Source organism: Oryzias melastigma, linkage group LG5, assembly GCF_002922805.2.
Source record: "Oryzias melastigma strain HK-1 linkage group LG5, ASM292280v2, whole genome shotgun sequence".
Classification (NCBI taxonomy): Eukaryota; Metazoa; Chordata; class Actinopteri; order Beloniformes; family Adrianichthyidae; genus Oryzias; species Oryzias melastigma.
The window spans coordinates 10,341,919-10,355,666 of NC_050516.1; the positions used below are offsets into that span (position 1 = coordinate 10,341,919).

The 13,748-nt window shown below is 39.7% G+C and overlaps 1 protein-coding gene across 2 annotated transcripts in view; it reads left to right on the top strand.

Moving 5' to 3' along the window:
• LOC112144738 (histone deacetylase 7) overlaps nt 1-13,748 on the top strand; it is a 57,846-nt gene that overhangs the window by 10,801 nt on the left and 33,297 nt on the right. The window contains exons 1-4 of one of the 2 annotated variants that reach the window (XM_024269460.2): nt 522-1,025; nt 11,842-12,026; nt 12,487-12,556; nt 12,848-12,953. In XM_024269460.2, coding sequence (XP_024125228.1) covers nt 11,895-12,026; nt 12,487-12,556; nt 12,848-12,953 — 308 coding nt within the window. In that variant the 5' untranslated portion in view covers nt 522-1,025; nt 11,842-11,894. Of the gene's footprint in view, nt 1-521; nt 1,026-11,841; nt 12,027-12,486; nt 12,557-12,847; nt 12,954-13,748 lie in introns of those variants that run through there. The other variant, XM_024269459.2, reaches the window with a different exon arrangement.

Here is a 13,748-nt window from a genome sequence, read left to right on the forward strand (position 1 = left end):
GGATAGCTCCCATATTGCTCATCATTTATGTTGCACTAGTTATGTTAGGTTGTGGATGTGAGGGGCTGTAAGCTAGCAGGAGTGTAAAGCACATATGTTGTCAAAGTCCAGGGTAATTATAACTTCTATAATTTTGACAGCATATATTTTTATGGACAGTAAAATATAGAAAATTATTTAAGGTTTGAGTTGATTTATTCTGGAATAATATTCCTGACTGTTTTTATTCATAAATATTTTTTAAAAGTTACATTTTTAAGTTTTAAAAATGTTGTTTTATTGTGTTCAATAAGTGTTTTTCCTGAGTTTGACGCCCCTGGTGTAAATTAAGGAATGATGGGAAATTTTGGCAGGCTTAGTAGTTCCGCCCACAACTCAAAGACAGATTTTTAATGAACTCCTGATGCTCTGTAGAAACTAAGTCCTAGAAAATGAATATTGTTTTGGCTAAAAAACAGGATAATCATGTTTTTTTGTTTGTTTTTTGTTTTTTTTTTTCTCAAAAGCTGAAAACGCTTTTACAATAGATCAAAATAGATTGAGTGGGACTTTACACCATAACTGGCATAAAAATGTTTTCATATATTCATACAGTGTTCAGCTCGGGGGCCCTAGCATTGCCCAACCTTTGTCTAATGGTAATTCCGCCCCTGTTGTTCCTCCCTAACAAGCCGGTGTGAGCAGCGCGCGCTCCAGGAAGCGCAGAGCGCACCGTGGTGCGCAAAAGCGCACCGGCAGATGGAGCTCTCACTCCAGCAGCGCTCACAGATGAAAGTGAGACTTCCAGCTGCTCGTATTGTCAGTTTCAGCGCCGTCAGACACACTGAGAGCGGACAAAGCCTCACAGAAGCGTTGCTGTCACTGACTAGGAAGAAGCGTTTGAACTATTTTACTGAGAAAAGTCTTCAAACTGCCGCAAGAGCAGCTGCTGCTGACAGAATCACCCGAAATGTCACATACGGGCTGCGAGGCGACGCTGATATCCGCCTCTGCTTCTGTTTGACTTCCCTTCTGAACTTTTGAAGGTAAGCCGCGTATTCTTACGGAGGAACCTCACAAACGCCTCCTCTGGAAAACTTTGAATGCGCTCAGAAAAGATCATTCTTCTTTGTTTTTTCTCTGTTTTGCGTTGAAAATGTAAAGCAGATCCTGACTGTCTGCTTCTGTTTCGATGCTTTTGTGTCCAATCAGTTGGTGCTGAAATGCAGCTCTGTTTGCATGGTTCATGACCATGGTGGAAGTTGTAGTATTCAAACAAGAAGACCTTTAGTTTAAGGTTAAAATACTTAAGTAACTCTGATTATCTCCTTACAGTTTATGAAAGAAGTAAATGAGTAAATCTGATGAAGGATCTATGGAAGCAGCCGTCAAACACATTACAGTAAAGCTCAAATTCCCCTGTTTCAATAAATTAATTTAAATTTTAAAGAAATAAACTATAGAAACACGTATTTTTGCTGTTTTCTTTTCTTTTTGCTAACAATTAAGCTGATATGTCAGTAAATGGCACAAACCAAAAGGAAACTGTGTTTTGCTCCTGAAGTTTAATCCTTTACTAACCTCTTCTGAGTCACCAGTACACAAATAATGATGCAACAACAGAGCCTGTAAATATTCAAATATGAGCAATGACTTCTTTTGTTTTATGGAATGAATAAAAACAAAACTCTTCTAAGTGAACTTGAGGTTTGAATGTTTCTCTCACTTCTTTAAAATTTAATATTTTTGTTATTGACCGTATTTGATCTTTTATACAGATCAAAAGCTCTTAAATTGAAGTTGGACTTTCCGGGATTTTCTCACATCTTCATGGTGGTTCAGTCAGTTGAGGATGAGGTCAGGTCATGTGCAAAGGAAGCCACCGCCGCCGCCTCCATTCCTCTTGAATTCTCATATTAGTGCTTTACTGACTCTAACCGGCCTAAAAGAAAGGGAGTCTAACAGATGCAAAACAATAACACAACTTGTTCACGCTCCACGTAGGTGAATGTAAACACTAGCTTCAAATTGATTCAGCTTGACATTCCTGTAAAGATTAACCAGCTATTATGTAGTAAGACAAGCTGCCATTGACTAAAATGGAACAGTTTCAAACCCTCAAAAAGAACGATTATTTGTCGTCTCTATTTATTCATCCATTTCTCCTCTTCTTTGGTTTTGCTGGAGTTTAACTGCATTGAGCCAAATTCATCCCTAAATGTTGTTTTTCAACCTCCAGAAAAATCCGTTATGCATGTTTTTTTGAAACGTTGGGAGGAGTAGCGAGGGAAAACCCGAGCACGAACAGGAAGAATATGCAAACGCCGTTTGGAAAGAGTCCAGTCAGGATTTGATCCTTTTTCCTGTAATGTGTTGGTGCTTCACAACACAAACCGCCTCTGTCCTTTCACTGTTTGTCATCTCAAGTTGAATTTGAAGAAGAAGATTTATGTTTTCTTTGTCAGTAATTAGACTTTTCTCCAATTACGCAGCAGAATATTTCCCTCTTTACCGTTTGCTATAAAGATTAGCATTAATTTTTGAAGGGATCCACTATCAGCTGTATGTGAAAGAGAATATGAAGTCTTCTCCAGAAGAGATAACCTTTAAATGCCCACAGTTTTTTCCCAGTGTGAGCCAGAGCAGGGAACTGACAATAGGGACAGTGTTCTGGACCGGCCTGAGGCCCGGATCACATTTCCTGTTCCTGATTTAAGATCAACTGACTGCTGATATGCTCCTCTCCTGAAAAAAAAAAAAAAAAAAAGCATAGGCAAAAGACCATCATTCCGTTGTTGTTCACAAGTCTTTATGTATTGTTCAGTAAGGGGGGGGTTAGATAATTAAACACGACACCTTTAATAAAACCAGCTGGATTTGGCTGGAAGACAGTAACCTTATTCCTGCTGACTTCGGGGCTATTCTGGAACAAAGAAGCCCCTCTTTGTGTGTGTATAATTCCAGCCTATAGTAAAGCACAAAGCCGCCCAACACACAGCTGACTTGTAGGAGGAAGTCATCACACGAGAAACCTGTTTTCTCAGACAAATCATCCTCATGCTAGGTTGATTTTACAACAGCAACAAGCGCTCGCAGCAGCGTCTCTGCACGCGCGGGCATGTAAAGGTAATCCCTCAGGTACCCAGATGCGCAGACCACTGACCTGCATCCGTCCCTGCTCACATGATCGGCCCGCGTTTCTCTTAAAGTGGATAAAGAAGTCAGCTCGTGTTCCCTTCCACTGAAATCGTGGCTCAGGTATAATTTGCATAATTAACGGCGGGGTTTATCCGATACCGGGCCTCCAGTTGTACTTTCTACTGTCTTCTCTCAGCTAGGATTAATAGGCGCCTGACCAGATTGAACTACAGGCCTGTTTACTTGGTTAGCACTGGTGAAGTTCAGGATTAGTGTCAACCTTATGACAGTCCTCAAGGCCTGTCTTTAGAGCTCACAGGAGAAGAGCTTCCAACAATCACCAGTCTGTTTGTCTGACTGGAGAGTCACGCTGAAGAACATTCAACTCGTGACTCAGTTAGCTTAGACTCCTCCGCTTCTCCCGTCATGCCCGAGGGCCGCAGCATCAAGAGAACTTTTAAATTCAGTGAACTTTTGAACATTTATTCCAGGAAAGTTCAAAAAAAGGGCAAAAAAACCCAACTCTGGCCACGGTTTAAGACTTCTTTAGCTGTCATAGTCACTGTTTAATGGTCTCCACTTTAGCTCATAACTTCTATCACAGTTCTGGTTCTCTTCTGGTTCCAGTGCCACCGAGTGCAGCTTATTTCTGAAATAAAACCAGAATATATATTCTAATGAATACTTGATAGGTGCATTGTTGATTGATCCTCCTAGTAACATAAAGTATCCTTTAACACTAGAGATGTGGCTAGAAAACTCGGACAACTCTTCAACTGTTTATGCGATCAACGTAAATCCGTGGATTCTGAGGCGAATAAAAAGCAGGTTTATGTGTTGGTTTTCTCCACGACAGAATCAGCTAATTTACTTTGATTGTATTAGTACTTTAGAAAGGCTGCGTTTACGCCGAACACAAATCCTGTTGATCGTGTGTAGGAGGAGCTTCCAGTTAATATTTTTAGCCTGATCGCTACATGGAGCGGTGTCTGTGGATATCTCACTTAGAATGTATGGAAGACACGGATCAGGTTTATTTATTGTGAAGAGTTCTACAAAAACATCAATAATCACATCTCCATGTCTGGGTTTATGTGATAATTTAAAGATTTTTCCGGTATCGGGAGCTTCTATCTTACTCTGGGGGCTGAGTCTGTATGACAGCCGCTTTCACAGTGTTTCTTTGTTTCTGTGACTGAGTTTGAAGACTCACTGTCCGGCATTAACCCGGAAGGGGAAAACAAAAACAAAAATACTATAAGGGGACTTTTTGCCAGCAGATTGAGCAAGTGAGCTCTTCCGGCACCTGCAGCCAGAGAGCCGCCACAAGCGCAAAAGGCTGGTGACCTTTTCAGAGTGTTTCCCGCCTTTGCTAACAGTAACCAGGACGGGCTCTAGCAAATCCCGCAACCTCAGCGAGAATAGATGGAAGTTCAGGACAAAAACGCTCACATTGGATTAATATTCTACCTGAGTCACAAAAAACGTCACGTGCCCAAAGCTATGTTCCTGATTGGTAGATGGGACTAAACATTGAAACGGTCCGCCTCTGAGTAGCGAATCGGCACAAAGCTGCATTTCTTCACTCCAGAATCCGCTGGAATTACATTAATTGCATGAACAATTGAAGAGTTACTGCAGTCAAAAGAAAGTCAACACAGGAGCTAAAGCTCAGGGGTTAAAGGGTTAAATAAATACTTCTCTATTGTAACAAAATAATATATGACAAACAAACACTCTTGTTGTTGTTTTGTTACATGTAGGTTAGTTCTAAATAAATAAATACATAAATGGTTTTATCAGACAAATTCACATCTTCAAGGAGCGGAGGACATGAGAACAAATAATATTAACTTTAAAACCTCTTAATTAAACACAATTTTATTCATTAAAGTCTGAAATTAATTGGTGTCCAAAATAGGGGTGATCAGCTTTTTAATTTTACAATGTGTCAATAACCAGTTAAGGGAAATCTTTAAAGAAAAAGTTGTGCCTGAAAGACAGAGAGCACAGAAGTAAAATTATAAGCCCTGATAAACATTAAATTGGTGAAGCTCAGGGCTGCACGGTGGCGCAGTGGTTAGCGCTCTTGCCTCACAGCGAGAAGGCCCCGGTTCGACTCCCGGCTGGGACCTTTCTGTGTGGAGTTTGCATGTTCTCCCCGTGCATGCGTGGGTTTTCACCGGGGACTCCGGCTTCCTCCCACCATCCAAAAACATGCTTCATAGGTTAACTGGTGACTCTAAATTGCCCCTAGGTGTGAATGTGAGAGTGGATGTGTGTGTGATTGAGGCCCTGCGACAGACTGGCGACCTTTCCAGGGTGTACCCCGCCTTCGCCCATCAGTAGCCGGGATAGGCTCCGGCACCCCCGCGACCCCGAAAGGGAAGAAGCGGTCAGGAAGATGGATGGATGGATGGATGGTGAAGCTCAGTTTTTCTCTCATAAAATGTTGATTGATTTTCTGTTTCCATGCTGCTCGTGTGTTTTCTTTCATGTTGAGTTCAGAGCTGTGGATGTGACACATCTGGACAAGTCTTGCTTTGTTTTTGTTTGTTTTTTTAAATATTTTCTGCATTTGTCTTAATTCAATTCTTGTCCATTTCCATTTAAAGTTTGGCCTCAGAAATGCTCTGCTATTATGCTAAACATAAAAAAATCCCTAAACTTTGAATCTCATGTAATCTTTTTATGTAATGACCACAGTTTGTGTCAAAGCTTTTGTTTGTTCTTTTTTTTACTTGTTTAAGAGCTGTGTAATTATCAGTCACCCCGGGCTCAGTAGGTTGTTTCAGACTTTGCTGGCATGAAGTCGAGTCACATTTCTAGGTTGGTGCGGGCACAACTTTGCTCCATGCATGACTTGAATAGGATGCAAGAACTTTAAACCTGTTTTAGGAAGTTATTTCATGTTTCCTTTAGCTGTCAAATGCGACGAAGTAAAAGTGTACAGTTTTTAATCAGATTTTACAAACCACAACTTGAAAGTTGGTGGAGTGTACCATGTTGGACTGTGCTTCACAAAAAAATCATTATTTTTAAAAAAATGCACATATTTTGCAAACCAGTGAGATTTTAGCTTTTTAATGCAAACGTTTTGGAGTGGAGGAAGTCTTTAGAAATCAATCAACAACTTGATTATGAAATGGTTATTAATGTCATTACAACAACATTTTTAATATAATTATGATTGTTTGTTTTTTTTCCCTAAATATTTAACTTTAGTGCAACAAACATACGCACTGCATGACACGTGTCCAAAGCCCTTTTGACCGTCCACATTGAAAAAGCATAAATGCTTTCAAACATTAGTTTTCTGTGAATTTTGGGCTTCCTTCAGGGATGGTCATGTTTGTGTGCCCTTAAAAATGTTAGAGTGAAATACCCTGCAGCTGTGCTTGAAGACCCACTCTGACAAAAATTGTGTTTATAGCTTGTTTTTGTGGCATTTTTCTCATGATGGAGCAAAACTAAGATTAGAAGTACATTTTGAATAGGGGCGGAGCTACAGGGGGGCAAGAGGTGGCAGTAACCCTCACTACAAATTGTTTGCCCCCCACAATTTTTCAGTCAATATTAGTATTATTATTTTCAACAAATAAGAAATCATCAATATAAGCTTCTTTAAGAATTGCAAAAATTAAAAGAATACATTATTTGTAATTAAATTAAAACAAAAAAAAAACTGGTAGGAATCGGTATTTTTGACCCTTCCGTTTGTAAGGGCCTTCCACTCTGCTGCTCTTACCCCCCAAATATAAAATGTTCTAACTCCACCCCTTAATTCAAGTTGTTGTTAGTCAGAAGCAGATACTAAAGACTCGTTTCCGCTGAGTGGTTCGGTCCGGTCCAGAACAGAACCTCTTGGGGCTCCCCATCGGTTAAAAAGTGGAATGGAACGGTTGGGGCGGCGTGAATCATACCGCTCCTTACCGGACCATACCGGACCGCTCAGTGTAGACGAGGCTAAAAATGCAATTTCAAAAAGCTTTAGGTGTGATGTAGAAACTACAATCGGCAGGTCACAAGCTCTCTGGTTCTGATGCATCCATTCGCAGACAAATAGATCCATGAATGTTTTTGTTTTCCTCGTCTGAGCTGGAATCTGGATCAAACTGGATATCTCCAACATTGCTCACCATTTTTGTTGTACGACTAATGTTGGGTGGGGCTGTAAGCTAGCCGGAGAGAGTGTAAAAAGATGGCGGTAGTCCCACTCACAACTCAGAGGGGAATTTCTAATTAACTCCCATCGCGCTGCAGAAACTATGTTCTAAAAAACAACATTTTATTTTTATTTTGGCAACAAAATGGCATAGTCATTATTAAATGGCCACTAGGAACTCTTTGGAAATAGATCAAAAGATGATCGGAGAGGGTTATCAATACTTTTATGTCAAATCACACACATTTTTTAAAATCATTTTAAATTCACAAAACGTAGTGTTGTTGCAAACCACACGATGACTGAGTAGGTACAGACATCACCCAAATGAAATGCTGCATTTTAAGCCCCATGTTCACACTTTTTTGCCTGTTACTCAGATCAGACACATTCAGACCCACAATATTACCATTAGGATTACTATTAATACTCTTACAAACACAAGCGCACACATGAGGCATGAAAACAAGTGGTGTAAATACTATTAATACATTGAGGAACAGCTAGTGTGGCCGTCCTGAAACACATGTGCACTTCCATGATTGTGCACAATAACACAAGTGTTCTCTGACAGGTGACGCTAAAAATAAATCAGTCTGTCACACGCTCTAAAAGTTTTACAGCGAACCGCTGCGCCGCTTTAAGAAGAGAGACAAATGGGCGGCGGTAATGCACTTGACAAACACATGCACCGAGACACGTGTACGCACCATCCACTGCAACACAAGCAGATCCTATGTGTGCAAACACAAAGACCTGCTGTGCACACTGCGAAGAAACAACTGCAAGCTAATAATATCGTGGGATTTATAGGATGGACACACACAGGAAGATGAAGACATAAGGAGACTTATACTCCAGCTGCTCTCAAGCAAAGGGACAAAATGTGCCCAGCAGCTGTTGATTTCTATAAATGTTAATGAAAGGACAAAGAGATCAGGTGGTCAGCCTGATTGATCATCAAGCAAATCTAATAATAAAGAACTGGAAGTGGGCGTGATTCATCCGCACAAAATATATCAGAAATCATGCATTAACGTTCATGTATCTTCTGCACGTATTTCACTCCCACTCAAAAAGAAAAAGAAAAAGTCACTGCCTCTATCAGGATAAATACTGCTGCATGATATCTTCGACTTTCAGCAACAACCCTCAACCAAAATAGCAGCTTCTGCTTGCCTAAATGAACCAAGAGGATGTTATGGTGCAGACTAACTTTAGAAACAGGAAGTTGCTGTTTTTTTTTTTTTTGTTTTTTTTTTCTTCGTGTGTGTGTGTGTGAGTAAAATACTTGCACCAAAGAAGTGCATGCGTGTGTGATCTGGTGTGCATGTGTGTCAGTTGCATATGGCCAACGGAAAGGGGACGATGGCGTGAAACAACTATGCTATTACAGAAACCAGAAGTTTTATGTCCGGACTATTTTTAGCTGCACTAAACTCAAAAGAGATAAAGAGAAAACAAACAAATTGATTGTATCGCTTCCTTATTCCATATCTGATGTCGTTGAAATGTTGGGTTTGCAGTTTTTATAGTTTGGAATTGTATTTGATGAAACGGCTAAAAAGAACTTTGTCATGAAGTGTTTGTGTGTGCTCCTTAATCGTGATAGTGTGACGGGAAGTTGGTCTGAGCTTTTAAAAGCTCTCTAGGGTTGAAGCAGAAGAAATGGTGACATGAATCTTTGAATGCACAGCTTGGTGACAGTTGTTTTTTGTCGTCTAAAGGATGAGTCACAGCGAAACTGCCTGAAGTCAAATGTTAGTGCACATGAGACAACTTAAAGCATTTCTTACATAAATATAGCACTATAGAAAGTGCGTTTTTTTTCTTAAGTACTTCTCGTCAATTTCTTTCATTTCTTCTTTACCTCTGCTCCAAAAAGTTAGATTGTTTTTTTCTCATTTTCTTTTAAAACAGTTCTGAAGATATTTTGAAGATAGATTTTCTCAAAAGTGTGTCAAATTCTCCTGCACTTGCTGTTTTTTTTGTTTTTTTTGCAGCAAAAAGGACTTCCTGGATGATTTTTTCTTTCTTTCGGGTGGGGAGGTATCTTGCTAAGTGATCAAATCTGAAACTATGTGTGGGTGTGAGTGTCTACTTGCTGTTGTGTGTTTTTACTCGCCTTTCTTGCTTTGTTTGGACTATTTCTGATGTAGTAGGAACCAAAGATAGATTCAAATGTCAGAAAACGTAACTTCTATGCTTTTCTATGAACTTTTCTGCAGAAGGATGTCAGGTTAAGGTTGGGATCTCAACCGGTAATGGTTAGGATTAGGGTTTTAGTTGCAGATTCCTGTGAGCTTTTATAGAATAGCTCTGCAAACTTCGTGTTTGTGCATGTGTGTTTTCGAAAGTGTTTGTAGATTATCTGAGCTCCCACCACAACCACAGTCCTGCTGTTCCAGTCTTCTTTTGATTTCCTTCAAAAAACCACAGACTCTGTTAGGCTAATAGATCTATGCTGCAGCAGACAGCTCTTCGTTTTTTCCTTTAATGTAAAAAAAACAGATTGAAGATTGAAGTAGGTCATACTTTATCATTAAAAATTCCGATACTAAGAAGCAAAATAGGTAAAAAAAAAAACCCTGCAGAATCGGAGACAGGCATTGTAAAGTTTCTATGCATTTATAGTTCTCTAACTTTCCCAGCAAAGCAGAATTTTAGTGAAGTACACAGTAAATATATATTAAAAAGCAGTTTCATTTGAACACTTAAAGTCCCCCAAAAACAATTATTGATCAAATGTTTCAGACTTTCAGAAAATACAAAAAAATGGCCATCGTCACTTGTGCAACACTTTGAGCTGCAGGAGTAGACGGCAAAACCTGTTTTGTCAAAACACATGAAATCATGTTAATGTTTTATTTTAGACTAATTAAGATCAAAACTGTCACTTAAGTATGTGAAAGTGTTTACGTCTTCACAGGAATTCAGAAACCACTTTGTCTCATATTATGGAGTTCGTTTGTTACTACAAAGATCCGATCTGATCACTCCTGTAAGTAAACAACGTTGCATTTTTAACAGTACCTGGTAAATCCCCCCAAAAAGCGAGTAAGAGCATTTGAGTTTTTAGTATGTGTTTTTGTGTTTCCTTGAATCCAGGTAGAGTAGCTCCAGGGTCCTTCAGACAGACAGGTGCAGTAAATTTCCACAACCTTTCCTCCTTCTCACTGTCCTTCTACCCCAGAGCGAACGAGGTGTTTCTTTCCATACTGTACAGGTCTTCATTTTTGTATCAGTACCCAAACATTCCTCATCAGCTGGTTTCAGGTGGCAGTTCACATTGGCTCATAAAAACAGGATCAAATTACCAAAGTGCTCACACGAGCTTCAGCTTTTGTTCCCAAAGCTTGTGAACATTTTCTGAAACGATCATTTCTAACAGCTAGACCTTCATTTTCAGGAGGCCATATGATCATGTGACATTTGTACAAAGCTTAAACCACTTACGGTCAAAAACCTTTATTTATGCTATTGAAGTCCAATTGATCAACTTTGGTACAGGTCACAGAAACTTTTGCTTTTAGCGGAAAGTAACTGCACCAGTTCATCTCCTCCTACTATTTTATGTCTTTCACCTTCAAGTCCAGGTGATACTGTCTCATAAAAAGCTATTAAAGTAAGAAAAAAATAAACAAAAACAAGAATACTAATCTTTTGATCGGCATAAGAAAAACATCAAAGTTTAAGAGGAAAGCAATCAGATTCTCTTCCATGTTTGTTATGGATGACACTTCTTCTGCCACTATCAGCAAATACTTATGCTCAGATGCAGCGCCCTCTAGTGGTCATTAGCGGAAACAACCGCTAAAGTAGAAGCGATGTTTACTGGGAAAATCACAAAAAGATGAGCCTATTTAAACTTTAAAAAAACCCACACAAATAAGTCACTTCTGAGTACAAGTTACACTTCTGGCTAAAATATGAAAAAAATCTGTGACTTATACTCCAGAAAATACGTCAATTATCTAGTTTTTAGCCAAAACCAACAAACATGTCGTCTTTTAAGACACTTCCTGCAGAGCGACAGGAGTTCTTTAGAAATTCACCTCTGAGTTGTGGGTGGAACTTTTCGTGGAGAGTAAGCCTGCGCTCATTTCCCATCATCCCTTTGTTTCCACTCTCTCCCGCTGGCTTACAGCCCCTCACAACACCAACCTAATTTTGGCAGTATTGGCTGTACATTTCTGAGTCAGCTGTCAGTTCAGATGAGGAACACAAAGACGTTCATGGATCAATTAATGTAGAAGTGGATACAACAGAATGCAGTGGAGCAGGGAGCTTGTGACCCATCCGGCGTACTTTTTACATCACAAAAACAATCTTTGTACATCTGGATTTTTATCATCTGCTCCTGATTCACAACAATTTGAATAAAGAAATACTGAGAAACGGTTTAAGCTTTTTTTTTTAAATCTATGTCTTCAATTATAAAAAAGAATGCAATGAGAACATGTTGAAAACACAATTTTAATTAGAGTGGGGCTTAAATATGAAATAGCGGTTGACTGCGGTAGATTCTGACAGTGCTATGTCTTCTCCCCCTTCTGTAGTGAATGTGATCATCAGTGATCGAGTGTCATCACCTGTCCCTCGGAAGCAGCCCATGGACCTAAGTCTGAGCCACAGGTTGCTGCTTCCAGGACCAGATTCTGGGATTCTGGCCCCTCACCCTCATTTCTTCCTGGGACCCTTTAACCCTCAGCATTGTTCTCAGTTTTCTCAACCACCAATGCAGGTAAAGTGATGCAGAGAAGCGGACTAAAGCTCACCAAGTCCTGACTAAAACAGAGCCTGCATGACCGTGTATGAAAATACCAGTTTAAAAAAGGATGTTCCAGCTATAAAATCTATTTTTTATCAGAGATGGATTTTGACATGGCATTTTTATGCTCTTTAAATATTGCAAAATCAGTATTTGAGATACACTTAGAAGAAAGGTGCTTTGCAACATCAACCACAGGAAGACGACATCTGCTTTTACCACAAGTCATACCCAGGTGTACTGCTCAGCAGAAATTGGCGAGAAGCGGGTCAGGTTACTGTAAACAGATCACCTTCTCAGAATTTGTTTTTGATTCTGTGTCACTCAGCATGAACATACCGTTGCAGATTTTATTGGGGTTTTAGATACTTGTGAAACTTCGTCAAAGTCCACGATGACTAATAGATTCATCCGTGGTCATTTTTTTTGACAGTTCAATGCTGAACGAAAGATGGAGGACAAACCAGAAGAGCAGCCAATGCGAAAAAGTAAAAATGAGCAGAGTGAGTTGTGTTCTTTTCTTTTTTTTCATGAATTGTTGTCATTTTCTGTGAAGGTTTTTGACCTGAGGCTCATGGCAGCCACACACCTCACACTTCACTCTTATGAAACTGGAGGGATTTTCCATTATTCCTGCAGTCTCATTCCATTGAATTGAGTAGAAAGTACACAAAAGGAAGTGAAAGATTACAGTTCCCTCTCTGAAATTTTTTTTAAAGCCCATTACAGTAAAGATAAAGTTCTGATTGTACCGTCAAAATGAAAGAATTTTTGTTACGCCTCATGTCTTTCAGGTGCTGTAGCCAGTTCGTTTGTGAAAAGAAAACTTCGAGACCATATTATTATGAAGAACCATGAGAGGGTCACTCCTAACCACCCCAGCCCTCCCCCAGGATACGGGTAAGAATATTACCAGAGGTTTATCCAAAAAGAAGGCTGCGTGGAAGACGTGGCACATCCTCTTCACAACCTTACTAGCTGGATGTTTTGTGACTGCTCTGAAAGAAATAACATAGTTACTAAATCTTATAAAATTTAAACCATGTGTGATCCGCAGTTCCTACCCCCCCTTTTTGAGCCGCACCAATGGGCTATATGCACAACCTACTTCTGCATTCAGTACATGACCGCTCTGTCATTTCCAGTTGGGGCTGTAGACCATTGTTTTCACGGGAATAGTGAAGTATTTGGAGTTAACAGGATGTCTTTTGAAGCTATCAAGTGTCACTATAAATTAGGCATATTGTTTGTCTTTCTTGCAAAATATTCTAAAATAAAAATGCAAAAAAGGATTTGAATTGTATTTGTCATCCTACATAGCACACTTTGAAGATAGCTTGCTAAGGCTGATGTTTTTAGCACGTGCGACCAGTTCGAAAACTGATGGAAATTCATGTTGGTGACACGTAATAGGTGCAGTGTTACTGGTCACACGTTTTTAATGTTAGAGTCCCGTTAGCTTGGAGCGCAGCTGCAGATCCAGCTGCGATCGGGAACCATTTGGTGCATTAACCTGAACCAAAACCATAATCTTAACCTTGATCCTTCCTCCGGGTCTGTGCGGCCAAGAAAAAATGTTCAACACGGGCTACACATATTTAGAAAACTACGTGTGAATACCGTTGTCACTTTTCATTCGGGCTAATGCTAACTAGCATGAAAGACACGTCAAATTATCGCTGTCATTATCGTTTG